The 22,330-nt window shown below is 45.1% G+C and overlaps 1 protein-coding gene across 9 annotated transcripts in view; it reads right to left on the minus strand.

Moving 5' to 3' along the window:
• Positions 1 to 22,330, minus strand: part of Phc2 (polyhomeotic homolog 2) — a 104,599-nt gene that overhangs the window by 16,990 nt on the left and 65,279 nt on the right. For 7 of the 9 annotated variants that reach the window (XM_040288330.2, XM_040288333.2, XM_040288331.2 and 4 more), the window contains 2 exons: positions 14,146 to 14,549; positions 13,737 to 13,902 (listed from right to left, as the gene is read on the minus strand). In XM_040288330.2, coding sequence (XP_040144264.2) covers positions 13,737 to 13,902; positions 14,146 to 14,549 — 570 coding nt within the window. Of the gene's footprint in view, positions 1 to 8,122; positions 8,524 to 8,658; positions 8,950 to 13,736; positions 13,903 to 14,145; positions 14,550 to 22,330 lie in introns of those variants that run through there. The other 2 variants (XM_078025871.1, XM_013364295.4) reach the window with 2 other exon arrangements.

The raw sequence follows: 22,330 nt of genomic DNA on the forward strand, positions 1-22,330 counted from the left end.
TGCTTGCCGTCTTGCCGACTGGTAAGCTGTAGAGAGGTCTGGGGCCACCCTTTACAATCTCTAGTTTATACATGTGCCACCCCCCAAAAGGTCAGTGGCACTCTGAAAGTGAAGGAGATGCATTCCAAGAATACCAATTTACTGACACCCTTCCTCCCCCTGACTCCCAGGAGAGGAAAGTGAAGAGGAGGGCTGGGGTCAGGGAGGCAGGCTGGAGCTCTATCCTGGGACACTCAGAGAGCCCATCAATTAGAGATTCTCAGGTTAACAATCCTCTTTCAAATCAAGTGTGTACCTACAGACATTTACACTTTACTGTGAATCACTGCACTCAAATAAGTGCTTCTCCCTCACACACTTTGGGACAGAGGTATGGGAGTGGGGAGACAGTGATTATTTTGGTGAGGATTAAAAGTGAGTCCTACTTAGGGACAGAGGTGTGTGTGTGTGTGTGTGTGTGTGTGTGTGTGTGTGTGTGTGTGTGTTGGGGGAGGGGGGGATAGTGATTGTTTTGGTAATGGAGCACTCAGCTGAGAGGATTAAAAGTTGGTCCTACTTAGGGACAGAGGTGTGTATATGTTGGGGGGGGGTATAGACAGTGATTGTTTTGGTGATGGGGCACTAACTTACAAAGGATTAAGAGCTTGAGGGCCCTGAGTTGACCTTCTTAATTTCTTTTTTTAAACATCAGAAATTTATTGGTTGCTCAAAACATTACATTGATCTTGAACCTTCTTAATTTTTTTAAGTACATTTCATGAATCCCATTTTGTTTTAGTTGTAGCTGGACACAATGCCTTTATTTTATTTGTTTTTATGTGGTACTGAGGATCATACCCAGGACCTCACACATGCTAGGCAAGCGCTCTAGCACTGAACTACAACCCCAGCCTCAACCCTCTTAATTTTAATAAAGCAACGTGGTCTCAGGGTGAGGTGACTTACCCAAGGTCACAAAAGCTAGTCAGGGGTCAGAATCCAGTGCTTTAGATTTCCCTGAATGGACTGCTCAAGTGGAGCAGTGGAGGGAGAGCTGGGCTTTGTTTAGTCATGGGATAGCAGAAAGGGACCTAGGAAAAGTAGGCGAAAATGCAGAATGCATTCTGGGACATTCTGAAGCAGAGGCCAGATATCTATCACATGTGGTCTGGTAAGTGATAACTGGAACGAGATTCCTGGGGTAATAAGAACAGGATCCTGAACAGGTTAATGGGAACCCACAAGTTAGATCCAATATTTCAAGACACTTAAAAGGAAACAGCACATCTACCTTCAACAGGGATAAACATGCTATTTAAAAGAAGTTCCCCAACTTTAAAACGACCCATCTCCCTCACAAAATTTTTTATACAAATTTACATAAGATCACACATGCATCTTCTTTGCAGATTATACATGTTCTAAGTGTGCATTTTAGAACCAAGATGAACGAGTGCCACTTGGAAGGCAGTATCTTCTAGAACACACATCAAAGGAGCTCTTAGTAGTGAAAAAATTCTAAGCTCCTTCCCACCCTCAGGTACTGAGTACCACAGACAGGAAAAACCAGAGGAACCAGTGCCAAATGTTTGTAATCTTTTCAGTGCTGCTAAGGATGAGGCTGTCAGACGTGCAAGACCTCCCTGCCTGAAGGACACAAAGGCCGTGGCTCTCACACGGGGTGCCATCACAAGCCTGCCCCCAGCACCCTTCTCAGCTCTGCCAACAAGAGCAGCTTGCTCTGAAAAACCTGACAGAAGGGAAGAAACAGCAATGACAGGAGGACCTCTTGGGGCATCCTGCCCAGCACAATGGTGAGCTTTTCAGTCACCGGGGCGGGGGCGGGGGCGGGGGCGGGGGGGGGGCCTGAATCCACACCAGGGTTCCATGCAGGAAAGGAAGCTGGCAAGCAGAATGACCTTCTTGAGTCTGGGTAGCAAGAAGTCTTCTCAAGCACCTCGGCTGAGACATCCTTTAGAGAGGCTGGCTCCTCCTTTGCTGGCAGCCATTACCATACAGCTGACTTTCATGCTGTCTCTTAGGACACAGGCAAAGAGAGGGGCCCTTTTGACTCACCCACAATCCCCAGCTAACATGTACATAAGCTGAATTGTAAACAGCTGAATGTCTTCCAAGCTGCTACCCCAGCTAGGAGGGAAAGAATCAATGGAGCGAACAGCTGCCCTCCCCCATGCAGCTCAGGAAAACTGGGAGCAATGGGGGATTTCCAAGCAGCGGCTTGAACTGCTTCCCAGGCCACAGGCTGGGACCACAATAGGGCTCAGGTCAAACACAATAGCAGGACCACAGGGTGACTTCCAACAGGCCAGTGCGTCAGGAATGATAGCTAGCCCTGGTTGCAAGGGGTCAAGGTAGATTTCAGAGTTCTGTTTAGCACTGGCAATGGAGGCCAGTCACACGATGGTATGCAGTGAGGAGCTCATGGCTCCCAGGTGGTCTCACAGTACAGTACTCTGGCAGATGCTATGATTTCAAAAGGCAATACAAGTCTGGGGCCAGGGGAGAGGCCTCACAGAGGTATCCAGATCAAAGGAAATGGAAGGAAGAATGGCAGGGAGGAAGGAGCACTGGGTCTGGAGTCAGATCTGGGCTCATGTACAGGGCTCCATCTGTGATGATCTGTGTGGCTTCAGGCACTCAGTACCTGCTGGGCCTTGCTTTCTATATCTCTAAGGAGAAGGCTCATATTGCCTGTCTTGCACGGTTACAATATTAGTTTATATAGGTGAAATGCCTGCCATTGAATACGTGTAGAGAAGCTGTGCTACATGGCATTATAAGACTTTGAGATTAGAAAGGCCCTAGGCACAAACCCCAGCTTATAACGCCAGCAAATACTCTTGGTCTCAGTTTCCTGATCTATGGCAGGGGGTATCTGTCCTACATGGCTACAGCAAGGATAAATAAGATAATGCAACACAACAGAGTGGGATAGGCTTTTCCTGGCCATAGGAGTGGCAATATCACTGAGAGCTGAGAGAAAACTAGGAAGCAACCTTAAGCTCGCTCTCACGGAGCCTGGCCTCTTCATCTTCGCAGGGCGGCTAGTCTTTCCTGGGCCTCAAAAGGCATCATTGTGTCCCCCAGATGCCTTAGCTACTCAGGGTGTCCAGTGCTTCACTCTTGGGGTTGGGTTTCAGAAAAAAAGTGTTACCTTCACTTTGACAGTGATAACAAGAAACAGAAATGCCCTTCAAGGTAAACCAAGTCTTAATTCACCATCAATAGTTATTAATCCAAAGGGCAAGAAAGCAATGCCCGGTTCCCTTTCTATACGAATCTTCCATCAAGAGACTCAGTCATCAAGCAAACAGTGCACAAGGACTTCAGAAACCAGAAAACAGGTTCACCCTGAGACAAAAGGAAGAACCCCTTTACCTATTTAGTAAATTTATGGAACTTGTAATGATAGGAGGTATTTTGGTGTTCGAAATGAGTTTAAAAAACTGAAAATAAACTCATGGATGATGGATATCTTCCAGCTTATAAAAGAATCTAGAAATATTTAGTAAATGCTCTAATTATTTTCAGGCAGTAGAAAAGCAACCATTTCCCCACTATGACATGTTATTTACTTTCAGTTATCAACTACAGGATCACTAATATTCTCAAATAAATGGTGGGGTAGAGGATGCACCCAGTCCCAGTTGTCTTGCCTGCATAATAGTCCAGATGACACTTATCTTATAAATCAATCCTGAACATTTCTTTTGGAAAACATTATCCCTTCTTCTCATAGTCATTGTCTAAGCTTTCAACTACCCTGTTTAGCACCAATCAACTAACAGAACAGATTAATACTGAATACTGGAAGCCTGGAAATATGAATTTAATCAAGATTTTTAAAATGCATTTGCTTGCCATTAATTTTGTTTTAAAGTGTCACTTAAAGTGTTTCAAATGTCTTAATATAGCCGTATAGCTTTAAGCCACACAGGGATAGTTTCAAATATACTAAAGATATCAGTAACTAGGAATAATTATGCACTATTTGAGACATAATAGCCAGGCAACTAAAAGCTTTAAAAATAACTCCCAGCAGACATGAACTTTCATTTTCTTGTGTACAGTTTTGATATTCAGTATCAGGACTGGTCTTCCTAATCTGCTACAGAAGACGGGTTATAACATGGCATCTAACAGTCATCTCTTCTTAAAAATGATAATAATATCACTGCTAAGAAGAAATTTATCCAAGAAACAGACATTTCCTTACACTTTCAAGAAAGTTGTAAGAGCAAACCAGGACTCTTTTTCAACATCTGGATTCATCCTCAGAACACTGGCAATCTGTGTTTAGCTGTAATCATTTCTTTAGCAGATGCAGAAAGAATGGTCTTTCCTTTTGGACTTATCTAAACTAAGACATCATTTGGAAGACTAGGAAAGCACGTCCTTTCCCACTAACTATAAATAATTTGGAAGGGAAGAGAGAAATAGAGCTATGAAGTTTACTATCATGGCTTAGATGGTCTTATAATGAATCCCATGGCAAAAATTTATTTAAATCACATGCTGTGTTTCTTACAATACTCATCTTCAAAAACTAGTAATTTAAAATTGCATAATTCTTTTTTTTTTAATCTTATTATTATTTTTTTTTTGGCGGGGTTCTTTTTTTTGTCTTTTTTTTTTTGGAACTGGGGGTCGAACCCAGGGCTTTGCGAATGCAAGGCAGACGCTTTGCCACTGAGCTACATCCCAGCCCAAAATTGCATAATTCTTGATGAACTATAAAAAGTCCATTTCTTGACCATGTCATTTACATTCTAGTTTTGTTATTGATAAAGAAAAAAGTCCAGAATTTGTAAGAATGTTGTCTTGGATAAACAAATGGTTATTTTCCTGACAATTCCCAAAATATGCACATTGTAAATAAAGTATAATTTAAGATACTTTGTCCCTGAATATATTTACAAATAACTCTGATGAAGCTAGTTAATTAAAAATGAAAGTTAAAACTTTTAACACTTAAAATGAAACCTACAACTACTTGATTTTGTGAATAAGTAATTAAAATGATCTTAAATGGCATATTTTTTTAACAAAAAATATACTCAGTCTTTTTAAATGACTACTCGTGTTATAGTTTAATCCATGCCATAAAAACACTGAAAACATAAATCTATATATGTTCAGACCTCTACCTTGAGAGTCATCCAGCCTGGAGTTGTTAAATCGTTGAAGAGAAAGATTTCTGTCATTAGCTCGAAGGCCCTAACAAAGTAGACTACATAAGGTGGTCTCAACCTCACATGGCTTTTCCATGTGGAAGGGACTGGGGCGGGGAGGTGGAAGGTGGGTGGCAGGCTCAAACACTGAGCCTCACTTCATTCAGGGCAGTCTCCTGAGGGAGTACCCAAAAGCCTCTCCCAGTGACTTTTCTGAGATTCCCCCTGACCACAGAAAGTCATCACCTTCATATTTCAAGTGTAAAATGGTACAAAATAAAAAGACGACTCATTCTCATTGTCTATTCCCATCTCTAGTAGGCACCTTTTTACAACAGAATTTTTTTGTGGGTAGGATCTACTGTCTGGAGATTAAATATTGAACAGCTGGACAAACTTTAATATAAACATGGACTAACTCAAGAAAAGGGGGAAAAAACCTTGGTAATTTCATATTAACATGGAAAAGGAGTATCTGATACTCCTTTGGTGGTTCTGATCAAAACCACTATTCCATAGTTTTTAACTTTAATTTCATTTGAGCTTGCTGACTCATGCTGTCTAGAAGTAAGGGACTCTGGCAGGAGGCAGGTGAACTTTATTCAGCAAATGGTTACAGAATGCCCACATCAGACCCACAGCCCAAGGTAGGACAGAGACCTAGAGGGAAGAGTATAAGCCAATCAGTCATCCTATTTACATTCACAACAGGAAAAAAAATAGAGATACGATATTCCTGAGCATACAGGGAGAAGTACCTAATTTTGAGACAGTAATCCTTTCCTCTCTTTGCATTTCCTTAAATAAGACAATATAGGGAGAGGGCAACCTATATAAGAGAATGCAGGGCCAGAGGTAATAAAAACTCAATTTTATAAGATCATCTCTCCATTTATTCCTCTTCACTTAGTTTATTCTCTCTCCCCCTGAAAGATCAGAACCAGGGATCCAAAGCATCTGAGACAGGAAATGAGTAATGCAGGAAAAAGGATGTGGTCTGAAAAAGAGTGGATTCTGGGGCTGAGCCAGAAAAAGTAACAGGCATAGGTCAGAGATGGGGGAAGGGGTTTGGGTGGCAGGAAGAGAAATCTCAGAGTCAATCAGCTTGGACGAGAAAGTCAGTGACAGAGTATGTCTGGAGAACAAAACAATATATTTCCAAGGAGGCTGTCCTCCAGGGAAGGTACAGAGAAGCAATGGCTGAAGACCTGCAGGAGAACCATAGCTGTGACAGAAGGAAGAAGGCTGCAATATCCTCTTTATTCTAAGGGGAGGAAATAAAATACACCATGTACACTTGATGAAGTAAATTAGAAATTAAGATGGGATGTGGAAGAGAAGCAGACAGGGCTACAAGGTGGGTACATGACAGAAGATCAACATCCATTAGTACTTATATGCCACATGTCAGTAAAAAAAAAAGTTGGGGGAAAAATAAGGGGATGAAAACAGGAAAGACTACTTGTAGAAAAGCAGTTGGGTAACTGAGACACCAACTTGAGAACAACAGGAGAGTGGACTACGAAGCTACCTACCTCCTCAAGATAGAAGATGGAGGGGAAAAAATCATCTATTCTTCCCAGTGTGTATGGGCAAGCCTGGAAACAGATCCTGGGTGGGCAAAAAAGCAGCACTCACGTGATAAACAGGGCCTGGAAAGGGCAGGTGCCCAAAGAGCACCACTCTCCATCTGTTGGGCCCTCTGTGAAACAAGCCTGCCCTTGTGAAGGAGACAAGCCAGAAGCCATGGTCCCTGCCTTGCAGGGGCTGGAGCCTACATGTAGAAATGAATCGTGGAAAACATAGCTTATCAGCTGATTTAAAAAGTGGGAATATCCCCAATCCAGACACTGAAGCTTATATGTGAAAAGCACTTTATATATTCTCCATAGGGACTAGGACAATGTTTTACCTCAAACATTGTATTTTACCTTTTAGTGTTTTACCTAAAAATTTAAGGTGTGTTAAGTCTAACTAAACAAAACCCAAACTAGTTAGCTATACTGGTATATTAATATTCAAGACAAAATTCCTTGCCCTATAGCTAATGAAGCAGGATATGCTCTAGAGTCCAAATGATGTGAAGCTCTATACTCCTGTGACCCAAAGCTAAACCCTAAGCAATAGGCACCACCACAGGTGACCTGCCCTGCACTGCACTGGAATATAAGATAGGATTGGAAGTGGGGAATACGGAGCAAGAAGAAATTTCTTTGCTTCATCAGACTGTAATGTTCATGCTGACCTAGAAATCCTGGCAATTCCAACATTTGGGTTGACTCAGGAGGGGAATAAAAATCCCAGGTGAGTGATAATTGGATTACCCAGTAATGCCCCAGGGCCAAATGGCTGGAAAAGGCAGAGAGAGTAGGGTCTGGTACAGGGAAACATTATTTTCTAAACCAAAAATCAACACACTCAGGCTGATAGACAATGGGACGTAATAGTTTAAATTGGGGCTGTCCTAGAAAAATTGCGGACATATTATAGATTTAGGTTGGTAGTTTATTTCACAAGGGATCCTCTCCGGGCCCAATATGCTAATAGGCGGGGATTAAGAATCCAAGGAGGGGAGTTGTGTGAGGGGAAAGCTGTCATTGATTTTTGTAAAGCAGGAAAAAGAAAAAGTGTGTGCTCTGTAGACCAGACATGAAGCTGGTAAACATTCTACGTTTGGAGTAGGAAGGAAAGGAAAGTTGATCAGAACCGAAAGTGTATTAGTGAAATCTACTCAGGCAGCAAGGCCAAGGTTAGGTTGGCAAAGGGGGGTCGCACTGGCACAAACTGGCATCCAACGCGGGTGCCACGGGGCTAGGCGTTCAGATGTAGCTTCACCACTGGTTTGCAACCTGGCCTTGGGCAAATTATTTCCCTCTCTGTGGACTTCAAATTTAAATAAAGAATCGATCAGATCCCGCTTTTAACGCAAAGAACTAACAAACGTAGCATACCTTCATTTGGCACAGGAAGGAGAGAAAACGCTCTTCTAAAAATGGAAGAGAGGACAGGCACGGAACAGCCTGTCCCTTTCCCATCCAATAAAAAACCTCATGAGGCTGAACTAGATTAAGAACAAAACTCTCCAGCGAGGCCGCAGGCGCCTCCGGGATAGGTAGTCCGCTCCCAGTAAAGAGCAGCAGATGCCAGCAGTCCTGCTCTAACGGACCGTCCACCCAGGAAATCGTGCTCCCGGGAAGGCGACCAGCCGGGGCGGGGGCGTGCGGGGACAGGGACACACGGAAGCCTGCGGCGCGCGAAGCTGACGCGGCGACTTCCAAGGCTGCGCGGCCGGGGCAGCAGGGTCCCCAGGCGAGGCGGCGGCGGCCGGGCACCTCCCAGGCGCCGAGGCGGCGAGCGCAGCGGCTGGCACGGCCTGGCAGTCGAGTAGGCCCGCCGCGCGCAGCCCGGAGGGCGGTGCCGGGTTTCCAGCGCGGCGCACAGCCCCGGCCTCTCCAGGCGAGAACCCCTCTCCCGCCCCGGCACTGACCTGTCCAGGGCCCGGCTGGGCCTGGCCGGGCGGGGCCTATGCAGCCCCTCGGCCCGGCGCCGCCGCGCGCGGGGTCCCGGGCCCGGGAGGGCCGCCTCCTCTCCGCCGGGAGCCTCCGAGCCGGGGCCCGGGGCTGCCGCGGCGCATCCGACCGCACCGGCTCTGCCGGCCTCAACAAAGGGCGGCGGGGGCGCTGGCCCGAGCGGGGGCGCGGATGGCGGCTGGGGTTGCGCGCGCGCGGCGGGCGCTCGAGGGCTGCAGCGCCGCGGAGACAATGCGGCGCGTCCGGGACGGCTCCCGCGGCCGCCTCCGCCGGGGGCGGGGCTAGGGCAAGGCGGGGCCCGCGCGCGGGGCGGGGCGGGACGGGACGGGCGCGGGGCGGGGCCGTGGGCCCGGGCCGCGCGCTTCCTTTGTGCACCCGAGCCCCGCCCGCGCCCTCCGGAAGGCGCGGCCGGCGGGGACCGCGGGGACGGCGGGGTCCGCGGGGCAACGCGGCCGGGCGAGCGGGTCTGGGTCTCGGGAGGCGAGTGGCGCGCCCTAGCAAGGTTGCCTCTGTCTTCCGCAGAAGTGCCCCGGGGCGGAGTGGCTTGTGACTCCCGCCTTGACGGTTCACTGTCTGTGGGGCCTGGAAGGCAAGCGTCGTAATAACGACCACTAGTAATTGAGGGCTGAGTATGTGTCAGGGCCTAAGTGAACGCGCCCTCTGTCCTGTGCTCACAATAACCCTCCAAGTGGTCATTATCCTCCCCACTGGGAACCGAAGATCAGAGAGGGGAAGTAATGACTAAAGTGACCCAGTCATACCTCCATAAAGGGCGTAATCCCTACCCGTTAGGTTTAATGTGAGGGTTAACTGATTTACAAATTGCTTGCAGCGCCTGACGCACAGTGGGAGCCCAATAAATGTTAGTTTTCTTCCCAGAACACACTAGTTAAACCTGAACAGTCTAGAGAAACACCCTCATTCAGAAAACATGCTAAGAGCTGTGGGGTTCGAAAGATGTACAACATGACACAATTCTCACTCCAGGAGCTGGGGATAAACCACAGCGAATTTCTGTCTATTCCCAATATTCCCCCATCTTGCCTTTCTTGGTATTCCTATTCATTCTCTATCATTCTGTTTCTTTTAACCCTCTGGCCTCATACCTTTTGTTTGTTTCCACGTTTTATATTTATTTTGCATTCTCTAAATTTTACTTCTCTCCATTTCCCATCATTCCTTTTCTTTCCACTTTACTATTTTTCAAGTCCCTTTTTTATTAATATTCACATTTCCTTACCCCCGTGTCTCTGCATTTCTTACATATTATATTTTGCTTTACAAACTGAGGTAATGAGGGATTGAATACTCAGCTTCTCTCTATTCCCCAAACTTACCCATACTTTCTGACCCCACCCCTTTAACTTCCACTGATCCTTCTGGGAATGCTCTTTCCTCAACTTTCTATATTCCAGACTCAAGAAATGCAGTGACCAACTTTTTCTGTAAGGGAAGAGAGAGGAGATATCTTGGAATTTACAGGCCACATGGTCTCTGCCCAGCTACTCCACCCTGTCATTGGAGTATGAGAGATGCCACAGAACTTTGCCATGAACACTGAAATTTGAATCTCATAGAGTTTTCCTGTATCACAAAATAATATTCTCTTGATTGTTAAAATCATTATTAGCTTGCAAACTGTTAATACTAGGGTTACGATGGATGTGGCCCTGGGGCTGTAGTTGCCAATCCCTGATCTAGCACAATGCCATTTCCTCCCTGGAATTCATCCTTGTAATCTCCACCTGGCAGTAACATTTCCTTCCTTGCCACTTGTAAAGCACTTACCTAAGATTCTTCTATGGCATTTAACATGGCACCTTAGCTTTTACTGTAATTTTCTTCCTGTGTACTTTACATCTTTCCCTGCAGATGTTAAACTCCTTGAAGGTTGGGACAGTCTGTGTATTGCCTCCCATCCAACAGTGCAGGCATTCACACATACAAGAATGCATGGATATTTAAGGCAGGCTTGCTTGGCAATTGTTTCCACTATGCAAGACTTACTTCTTTCATAAGATAAGACCTCAAGAACAGGATGCTTTTTATGGGTTGATCATAACCACTGAGCCACATCCCCAGTACCACCCCCGCTTTTGTATTTTATTTAGATACAGGGTCTCACTGAGTTGCTTAGCAACTTGCTTTTGCTGAGACTGGCTTTGAACTTGTGATCTTCCTGCCTCAGTTTCCTGAGCCGCTGGGATTACAGGCATACGCCACTGTGCTCTGCAGAAAGATAATTTTGAGAGCTTTGTGGACAAGATGAAAGAAGGTAGGCAAATGTCAGTTCACTTAGGGGATGTTGGATAACAGGTCCTTGAACAAAGAATGTTGATTAGCAACAGCCTGGAGACAGGTATGTAGCTCAGGTAGGTCCTATACAACATTCCTATCAGCAAATTGGTAAAAGACTAGGAAATCATACTGTATAATTACAGGTGGCAAAGCTAAGTAGAAAAGATAGCATAATGAATAAAAAGGGTTCATATATAAAAAATTCCTTTCCCACATTTTATTCTTTCTGTACCTTGGTTTTCTCACTTTTAAAATAGGGATAAATGATAGTTCCTATTCAGAGGGTTATTGTCAGGATTAAATGAGGAAATGTATGTAAAGCCTTTTAGAAAGAGTTTAATAAATGTTAGATATTAACTATCACTAATTATTGTTAGGATGGGACTATGGGCTAAATTCACAAGGTAACATTTAGAAGATAAAATTAATCATATTTTGGTTCAAAATATAAATTTTGAAAGTTTGAGACTGAGGAGAGACCAGGCAAGATAGCAAATTCATGGGGAAAAAAACAAAACAAAACAAAGCCTTCCGAAATAAAACTAAAACTAAATCCAACCCTCTGAAATTCAGTTGACATAGTACTCTGTGAACCCACAGCACCATTCCCATGAGTGGGAGGAGTTAATATGGGGCCACAGTACATGGATAAAGGAAGGTGAGGGAATTACTACACTAGGAGCCAGGGCCAGATTGATGCCCTTTCACAGTTGTGTGATCTGTAGTTCCTTTAGGCTTTTGTTTTTCCCCCGTGAATCATGGGGATAATAATAATTATCTCAGGGGTATCATGATTGAGTAAAGGACAGAAGAGTATCCAATACATAGTAGGTGCTCAGCAAATTTTAGTTCTTTCCTACCTTTTCATGTGGATCTAGGAAATAGTCCTGTCTCTTAAAAGGCTTATAAAGATTAGTGACTTTTTAATTTGGAAGTACTGTGTTTAATTTTGGATGTCACACTTTAGAAAAACAAGTAAAAGAACATGGATTGATAAGCAAATCTAGAATGGTAGGAATGGAGGCTTTGACAAGTCATAGAGAAAAATGAAAAAAGTCTCAGGTCTTTAGCCTGGAGGGGTTTGTCATTGTCTTCTCCTTCTCCTTCTCCTTCTCTTCTCTCTCCTTCTCCTTCTTCTTTTTTTTTTTAGAACTGAGGATAGAACCCAGTGGTGCTTTGCCCCTGAGCTCCATCCAGCCCTCCCTTCTTTTTTAAATTTTGAGACAGCATCTCCCTAAGTTACTGAGAGCCTCTCTGTTGCTGAGGCTGGCCTTGAACTTGTGATCCTCCTGCCTCAGCCTCTCGGATTGCTGCAATTACATGCTACCATGCATGGCCTCAATTCTCTCTCTCTCTCTCTCTCTCTCTCTCTCTCTCTCTCTCTCTCTCTGTTAGAGGAAGATGGTGGAGACATAACAACTGTCAATGATACTGTGAGATGGATTCTTGTTAAAATTTTTAAGACAGAATCGTCATCAGTGATGGTCAAGTTCCAGAAGGGCAGGTTTTGGCTTACTTGAAAAGCAACTTTCTGGTAATTAGAGCAATTCCAAAAAGAAATGGGCCCGTACTGTCATGTGTAACTAATTAAAACAAAAAATAAAAATTAAAAATAAATAAATAAATAAATGGAAAAAACGGGCCTGCTTTTCTTTTCCTTTTTTTTTTTTTTTTTTTTTTTTTTTGTGTGTGAGTGTGGTTTTTCAGTGCTGGGGATTGAACCCTGGGGACCCAAGGACCCATGCATGCCAGGCAAGTGCTGGACCAGTGAGCCAAACCCCCAGGCTGCTTTCCAGAATGATGATCCTCTTACCATTGCAAGTGTACAATGAGAACGGATGATCTTCTTCCCATATTTAATTTTTCTAGTATCTTTTCTCCATATTCTTTTGCTTTCTATTTCCTTGATCTCATCTCCTATTCCTTTTAGGTCCTTATAAACTTTTAGCCCTACCTTGTTCCAAAGTATTTTTCTCCTCCCTACTCCTTTTTCAATTTCTAGATTCTTTTTCTCTGGTTTCTCCCATCCCTACTCCTAGCACACACTTAGCATCGTGACTGAACTGCCTCCCTGAGCTGCAGGTGGCCCATGGCTCAAAATGTCACTGAGATGTGGGCCAAGATTGCTGTGCAAACTGGCAGAGAGGGAAAGGAAGCAAATGGATCTCCATAGAGGGCGGAGGTCCTGCTGAGACTCTCCCATCAGGGAGGAGGGATCCAGCCTCCTAAATCCTGGGCGGTAACTCTCAGACAGGTGGGGACTCCAGGGCTGAGCACATTCCCTCAAAGGTGCTTTCTGAATCCCTTCTAGATCCCCTTATCTTTGAGATATGGCAACCATCTTGCCATATTTCCAATTTCAAGAAATTGAAAATTTCTCATACTAAATGAAGCAGACAATCAACAACGGGATGCCTTACCTCAACTCTCAACTTGGTGCGTCTATCTGCACATACATCTGACACCAGTGACAATGAAGTCTGCTGAGTCTGGCTCTAGAACTTTCAAGTCTCCTTTTCTTTCTCTACCAATTTCCTTCTATATCTCCTGGGTCCTCTGTCTGCATCCCTGATGCAGCTTCTCATTTCCCTCTTGTTTCTAACTGCCTAGCTTTCTCATTGCCTCGTTGGGTTTACAGTTTACCCTCACGTTCCAGATGCTCAGGCGAAATGTGCCAGGGGATGGCTAGGAAGACCGACTTTCTCCCCTCCTCCCAGGGCCCCACTATGCTTCATACCGTGAGCTGGAGACTGCTGGATGTTAGGGCTCTTGGCTACAGGCAGGCCACTAGGCATGGCAGTGACAATGGCTTGCTGGTGTGGTGATGGACCTGACCGAGTCTCAGGCATACTCTTCTCCCCAGGTCCCACTTCCTTCCAGTCATCAGGGGAGCACTGCTGGGGCTGTCAGGGGCAGGACAAAGAGATTGGTCTTCTCATAAACTGCCTCTGCATTCTCACACACTACCCCCGTTCCTGTGGAGCTTGGGGCAGCAGGCAGGGCTTTAGGTTTCAGTCATCTTCCTTGGAACACCCAGAGATGACTATAACACTCGGCCTACCCAGAAACACATCCAAATGGGGCTGTGGGATTGCCTGAGCTGCGGCCTCCCCAGTCGCTCCACACCCTGGGATCAGCTTACTTACCACTGGTGAAGCAGGCTGTAGTTGTAAGATGACAGCTGAGGTGTGTTGGAACCTGCGATGAGGGGTGTGGGGCATGCCCTCGGGATGTCCATTCTGAGGCCCAGGGTCTGGCGTGGGAGGGTGACACTGCTGACTGCTGCTGGGCTTGTGCAGATTGGCCGTGGGACACTGGAGTGGCAGGGTGGGTGTAACTGGGCCCAGGGGCATGGTGTGGGCTTCTGAGCCAGGCTGCAGGGCCAGGCTTGGAGGGACTGAGGTGAGCTGGGGTTGGGACTGGGCTTGGGGTGCAGGTCGTGGCGGCTGGGTCTGCTGCGGCTGCGGCTGCTGTTGGATCACAAACTGGGGCTGCAGGTGCTTTGATGATGGCTGCGAGAGGAGCTGATGTGGCTGTAGTTGCGCATAAGCTGAAGGGGAAACACCAGGTTAGAGGCACAGCTGAAGCTCCTCTGCCCGTGGCCCTTGACGCACCCCTCCTGCACCCACAAATAAAGGGCTTCCCCAATGCCACGTACCCTTTCATGTTTCACCTAGAGCCTGGCCTCGGCAATGCCAGAGTCCAACACATACTCCCTTCTTGCTTTTCTCTTATGTCAAACGCTGGGCTCTATGGGCTGCCTGTCAAAGCCTGACTCAAAACTCATGCCCCTTGAGAAGGCTTCCTTGACACATTCCAGAGAAATACTGGATTCTAAGTGTTTCCTCTTCTTCTCTCTTCCAAGCCCAGCACTTGCTGTTCTCTATGCCTACAATATCTGCAACCTCCTCGCCATCCACACCCAGCTCTGTGTGGTTCATCCTTATCCATCCTTTTGGCTCTGCCCAGGTTGAGCTTCCTAGAAGAAGAGTCAGTGGACACAGTAGTCCTCCAACACTGGCATTGGGCAGACCAGAGCTGAACTCCTGGTTCCCCCTCCCCTTTTTTTTTAACAAACCATGGGAACTAACTAGTTATTGCTACCTAACCTCTCCAAGACTCACCATCCTAATCCAAAAATTGGAAATAGTTTCTGCCCAGAAAATCACTGTAAAGGTGAAAGGAGGGGAAAACCTAAAAATAAAATGTAAGCAAATGACATAATGTGTATAGCAGTGCCGGGCACACAGCCATGATCAATCATTTCTAGATACAATTTTAAATATTATTTCCATCTTAGTTTAGGTTCTCAAAGCATCCCTGGTTTACCTCTGTCATAATAATATTATTCTTGGTGGGTGATATTGCTACTTATCTGTCTTCCTTTTAAGTCATGAATCCCCAGTGGTCTGAAACTACAATGTATCTCTTTATCCTGTACCTAACATAGTGCTGGACAGCCATTGTTTTATTTACAAGAAGATAAAACATGTCTTGATCTGGAAGTTCTTTCTTTCTCTCTTTCTTTTCTTTTCCTTTCCTCCCTTCCTTCCTGTACTGGGAATTGAACCCAGGGGCTCTTTACCACTGAGTTATATCCCTAACCCCGCCTTTTTTTAATGTTGAGATAGGGTTTTGCTAAATTGCTGAGGTTGGCCTCAAACTTGTGATCCTCCAGCCTTAGCCCCTCAAGTAGCTTGGATTGTAAGCATGAACCACCACACCTGGCCTGATCTAAATTTCTCTCTCTTTCTCTTTTTAGACAGGGTCTTGGTAAGTGCTGAGGCTGGCCATCAACTTGTAATCCTCCTGCCTCAGCCTCCCCAGTGGCTGGAATTATAAGTGTGTGCCATCATGCTTGACCTGATCTGGAAGCTCTTTGTTTCCATGTGTTGGTAGCTTTTCTTTCTGCTATTTGAACCAGGCTGTCTCTTTGAGATTAAGGAAGCTTATATTTTTTTAGTAATCCCTTCAGCATCTAGCGGCTGCTCTGTATATATTAAGGATTCAGGGAATTCAGCTGAAGTGATTGATTTCCTCCCACAAATCCCTCTGTTTACTGGCACCCAGGGTAGCTCAGTGATTCTATCCCATGTAGAAGCCACTCTCTACAGACTCCCGTGGCTGGAGACCCACAGGAGGAGCGAATGCCCTGGCAGTCACAGCTGGAAGCTTACACATGGATTTTACAACTAGAGGCTCACAACCTTCCGGGTCTCAAGCTAGTATTTTAGAAAGAATTCTGTGATGCAACAGGTACGCTGATTTCAAATTGAGTTAGGCGAGGTACCTTCTTTTGAAAATTTTTGTCTATATGCAACTTTCCGACTGTCTCATCACAGCCCAACTGGAATTCCAAGAAGGATGCCAACAGGAATGGAAAGGAAAGAACAGAAACAAGAAGCAATACGAAGGAAAGTCACAATGGTCCTGGTGACTGCTGTAGACGAGGGAATTTGGATGGCCCATAAGATTTTAATCTGAATTGTCCTGGATGGGGGAATTAGGAAACTTGACATTGAAGTGGTTTAAGGGGAATGTGTTGAGTTTGAGGTGATGGTGGGACCTTGGTGGAAACTGCCAGCAGACATTTGGCGATTATAAATTGTCCCTGATCCCAATCTAGGTCCTGTCTCCTAAGGCTATGTCAGATAGCTCTGAGGTTACCAATCAGCAAAGATTGTTCATCAGATAAACTAACACTCAGGTATTTTGAAAAACAACTCTTGATAAGGCACCTGAGAGATACTGCAGATGCCTATTAGACCCCAGTGGCCAAAAGGACCTGCAAGTGATGGGCATTTGTGTCACTGAAAATGCAACCCATTCCCATGGGACACAGTCATCCCGGGGGCTACCCATCTGAGGTGAGAGCTGGAAGTGGTCCATGTCAGGGGAGCTTACAGCATCAGTGGTGTGTCCCACCACCTGCTGACGATGTGGTCAGAGCTCCAGCTTTTCCCAGTGGAACAAGAGTTCTGGGCTAGGTGCTCACACAAATTTCCTCTAGCTCTACAACTTGATTGGGGTGGTTATAGTAGGAAGATTAAAATTCAGGATTAACAAGATGAGAAAGGAAAGTTTGAAGAGGCAAAAGGTCTAAATCTGTGGAGGACAGAGAATAAATTTAGAGATAATACATATTTGTTGTACCAAATGCTATAGTTTGGACCTTAAACAACCCACAAAGGTCCATGTGCTGGGAGCCTTGGGAGACTTAGGTCACTGGGGGTGTGCTGCCCCTGAAGGGGACTATGGGACCTTTGCCCCCTCATCCTCCTTTTGCTTCCTGGCCAGGAGGTGAGTGGTTTTGCTCAACTACTATGAATATGCTTTTGACACAATGTGCTGCCTGACCACAGGTCCAAAACACTGGGGCCAACCAGTCATGGCCTGGAACCTCCAAACCTGTGAGCCCAAATAAACCTTTTCTCTTTATAAGCTGATTGGGTGATGGCTACAGTGACTGAAAGCTAACACCAAAGGCTGGGAGAGGAAACCACCAGCTCCTGGCCCTCTATTCCTGCACTTCCCACCCTATTCCCTGCTCTCCCCTAACCTGTGCTGCTCGTAGAAAACCAAAGGGAATCGTTTCAGGATACATAATGCCACTATAACCCAATCTGGAAATGAAGCTCATAAAACTTAAATAAGTTCATAGATTAAAGATCCTAAGGTATTTTAGAGGAATGAATAGGTATTTTTGAGGTTAATTTAAAAAAAAACAACAACAACACATGGTTTAACTTATCCTGGGTAAAAAAAAAATCCTTTTGATAGAGTATTGCAATAATTTTATAACCCTTTTCCTGATTCCAGTTTCTTTCTGCTATAATTCATCCTATGAATAGAGTGCAAATTAATCTTTCCTAGTGCTCAGATCTGACCCTTTACTGAACGCCACCAAGGACTCTCCTATCTATAGTTGTCCCAAGCCCCTGGCATTCAAGATCTCTTTTCAATATAAACTAACCTTTTTATTCTTATTATTTCTTTGACCCAAGCAATCTTTACCATTCACTGTGCTGTGCCCTATCCCCTGTACAGTTAGTCCCTTTTCTCATAAACCAAATTTTTGTCATTCTTCCTTGATGCATATGGCCAATGGGACTCTTCCATTTTTTGAACTGCCACTAAGGTTTTCCAGATTAACACTGTCCTCTAAGATGCAATGTGCCCAGCAGTAAATGTGAGTTCTAGAGTCAATATGCTTGGATTTGAATACCAACTCTGCTGCTTACCATCTGTGTGATGCTGGGTAAGTGACTTGACCTCTCTGTACCCTTTTGCCATCATCTTTAAAATGGAGGTAAGCATGATATCTGTCTTGTAGTTATTTCAATAAATGACTAATCTTAGTAAGCAAGATTTATGGAACTCATTTGTTTCTTCCAAAGTAACTTGAATTTAGAAGATGCTTAGTCAGCACTACTGAGTGAATGAGTGATGGTATGTTGGGACTTGTTCTCTTTAGAGCCAGTCCATGGGTGAGATGGGTATCATCCCACAGGCCACACCGTCTCACCAACAGTCTAGCTGGCTGAACCCTGTGCCCGCCAGCCTATCCTGACCTTCCTGTACCCACCCACCCTGATTCCCTCATTGTGCCATAAGACTTCCTGTCCCATCATGTCTGTTGGGCCTCATTCTTAGTGCCTCCACCTATGGAGATGCCTGCCTTCTGCTTCAGTGATCTCAGGTTTAAGGGGCTTTGGCTGGGCCTCAGTTACAGGTGTTTCCCTAGAGTTCCTGAATGCTTAGTTTGATTCATTTGTAATAGGTACTCTCCTATATACATATTTCACGGATTTAAAAAAATTGATTATCCCCCTCCATTTTAGCATCTTTGGAAGTGGGCTGCTGCGTATTACAGCGGATGCTAGTTTCTTTCTTAAGAGTTAGTAAAATAACTTTCATCTTATAATTAAGAGATGTCTTAGATTAAATGAAATGGGAATACTTTTATTATTTTGTGTGTAGATGTCCTATTGCTCCAAGTAGACTATATGCTTTTTGAGTCAAAGGCTTTTGAGTCTTATCTTTTAATCCAAAAGATGTACTCTGATTAAATTAAAGCAGTGCTTCTTTTACCCTCTGTTTTGTCTAACATAATGGCAAGTTTGTAGGTGATCAGCAAATGTGTTCTGATGATCATGACAAGATCAATTCACTTTCTCCCTCTTCCTTTCCCTCCCTGTTCAATTTGGGGGCAGTGAGGCCACAATACCAGAAGTCATATCCTCCCCTCCAGCTAGGATGGGTATATCAGTCTGTGAAATATTAATGTACAGAAATCTCTCCAGACCTTTCTTCTTATTTCTTCCTAAAGACCAATAGCTTTCTTCTCCCCAGCTCACACACTCCCTCGCTGCCAGAAAGCACATTGCTTCTAAGAAACATGGGTCGTTTCTGTGGGATCTCAACCACAGCTTTGCAAAGCCTGATCAATCCTTTGTGTTATGGAGCAGGGGAGAGGCAGGCTGAGGGCTTTTGCAAATTAGGACCTCGCTCAAAGGAGAGACTGCTTTGAAGCATCGCTCAACTTCCTGGCTGGTGCTCTAACCTGAATTGCCTCCTTAGAATCTGAAGAGGCCAATTCACTGCTTCCGAACCAGTGTGTTGATACTAACAAGAGGATTAACATCTCGCGGGCAGGAGGGCTGACTGAGGGGTCACTGGCACACTCCCTTGACTGCATCCACTGCCAAAATTTATCAATAACAGTTCTCTATTGATCTCAAGGCTTCACATAGGTAGGGAACAGCTCACTGTCTTAGAAATACTGCGAGCACCCTGCTTACGGGTGGTGGGTGGGTCTGCCTACAGCCTTATTTTTCTGAGAGTCCAGTAAACTGACTTCCTTTGGAGGATGCCTGTGGGAGAGAAATGGTGTATCTTTTTCCAACCACTACTTTTCAAGATTTAAAAAGTTAAGTGAAGATATACTTTCAACCATTCAGTCAGTCAGCATTTACTAAGCACCTACTACAGAGGAAGCACTATGCTTGAGCTGGATAAAACATGGTCCCTAGATTAGACTGCAGTCTAGTAAAAGAGACAGATGGTAGACAGAGACTTTCAGCATCATTTGGTAAATGTTGTGATAGGATAAGCACAGAACAATAAGAACATGGAAAAGAGGATTTGGCTTTGGAAGGAGGGCAGAGAAGGCTTCCCTCAGGAAGTGCTTAATATGGTTCAGAGTTAGAAATTCCACAAAAGGAACAGCACATGGGGAGACCTGGAGGGACAGGTACTGTGGTGTATTAAGGGACCCACAGAGTGCTCTGTACAGTGCTCTCAGCCCAAGGGGTCTGTAGGAGGGAGCCAGATGAGCAGGCACTTTTAGGTTGGGTCTAAGTTGTGCACCATGTTCAAGAGGTTGCTCTGCTCCAAAGAAGCCTCATGTGACCAGGCTTCAGGAGGTGACTGAGACTGAAGCTAACCAGAGGTCAGAGCTCCACACACACATGAAAAGACGAGGTCACTTTTTAAAATTTATTTATTTGTTTATTTATTCATTCTGGAGATTTAACCAGGGGCACTTTACCACTGAGCTGCATCCCTAGCCCTTTTTGTTTTTCATTTTGAGACAGGGTCTCATTAAGTTGCTTAGGGCCTTGCCAAGTCGCTGATGCTGCTCTTGAACTTGTAATCCTCCTGTCTCACCCTCCTGAGCCCCTGGGATTGCACAACTATATCTGGCAAGGGTGCTCTTTTTAGAAAGACCTAAAACAATTCTACATGAATTTTCTGTGATGCATTCCCTCCAGGCTTAGGGTCAGGAGAGGTTTGAGAGGGGAAGGAGAACTAAGGGGAGTTTCCCTGTCAGAGGAAAGTAGGTCATAAAAACAGACGTGTAGGGCATTCTGTCACATTCTACTCAGCCTTAATGTCTTTGGGTCTGCTTGGCAGCATCTGGCAAAACCACCAGATACTCTTGTGTGGGCAGGATTCCTTGCTGAGTGGCTTGGAGAATTAAAAAAGAAACTGTTTTCTGCATCTCTGCCCCTGCCCTCCCTTGGCAGAGGGACGGCACTACAGGGAAGTGAGTACAGGCATGGGTTTTAGAGTCAGGTAGATCTGGGTTGGGTTTGGTTCTGCCACCTTATGATCTTAGAGAAACTGCCTAAGCCTCTCTGCATCTTGACTTCCTGTCCTGTAAATGATTGATACATAGCATCTAGGGTAATTGTTAGTATCAAACAGAATATTATGTTTGAACCACAAATACCATTGCTTTGAAATTCTCAGTTTTCATAATTTGAATCTCATTTACTCCTAATAAGAAGCCTATGAGGCAACTGAGCAGTGTCCCCATGTTACAACCAAGAACTGAGAGTAATTTCCAAATGACTTCCACAATGCAGAAGGCTGAGGGGAAGTTGACTTCATTTGACAAAGGAAGCCCAGTGGCTTGCCTACAGCAAAAGCCCCAAATGCCTATGACTGAGTGAATAGCTGTTAACAAGCACAAACTAATCTGGCAAGCCCAGGAATATGAACTGTGACTGCTGAGAACTTTGGAGAAAGTCTTAGAGGGATGGACGATGAAAAGGGTGTGTTCTGGCAGAAGGTAGGAGGCAAAAGGAATATGTCTAGTCAGGTCAGTCACAAAGGGGGTGGGAGTGGGAGAAGAGACAAGACCATATTTGCTTGAAACAGAGCGTCTATGTGAGGAAGCCATAGCAATCAAGTGGTGTGTCAAGGGTCCTGAAGGTCCCACCCAGGTCAGAGAGTCATCCATCAGCACTCATCAACATGCCGCTTTGTGGGCCCTTATGGAGACTCGACATTCCAACTGGCCAGGTAGGAAATACAGACACTGTGAAGTCTCTAAACAGGAAAGAAACAATGTTTAGGAAGATAATTCTAGCAGCTTAGAAGGATGTCCTGGAGATCAGTTAAGCCTCATCAAATCAGCTGGCCTTGCGCAAAGCAGGAAGCCAGTACAGAGGATGCATCATCAGAACCTGGTGATCAACTGGTGATAAGGTAAGGGTAGGAACAGGAAGGGAAAGAGAAGAGCATTTTCTGTGTTGGTCATTTTCGCAGGCCTCTCATTCATTGATATAGCCTATGGAAAATGTTTTATACATGAGGAAACTGAGGTTTAGTAACTTGATCATTAAACCAGTAAGTGATGAAACTGGGATCTGAAGCCAGGTCTAAGGCTGAAGCCCCTGCTTTTCCTGCTAGAACATTCTGCCTCCCTGGTGAAGGGAAGTGGGCTTAGGAAGACCTTGGGGCTGTGCAAAGTGTCAGGAATCTGGGAAAGGGGACCTCTCCATAGAGGAAGACTTCAGGAGTTTTGTTTTTGTTTTGTTCATA

This window comes from Ictidomys tridecemlineatus, chromosome 11 (assembly GCF_052094955.1).
Source record: "Ictidomys tridecemlineatus isolate mIctTri1 chromosome 11, mIctTri1.hap1, whole genome shotgun sequence".
In the NCBI taxonomy this organism is placed as follows: Eukaryota; Metazoa; Chordata; class Mammalia; order Rodentia; family Sciuridae; genus Ictidomys; species Ictidomys tridecemlineatus.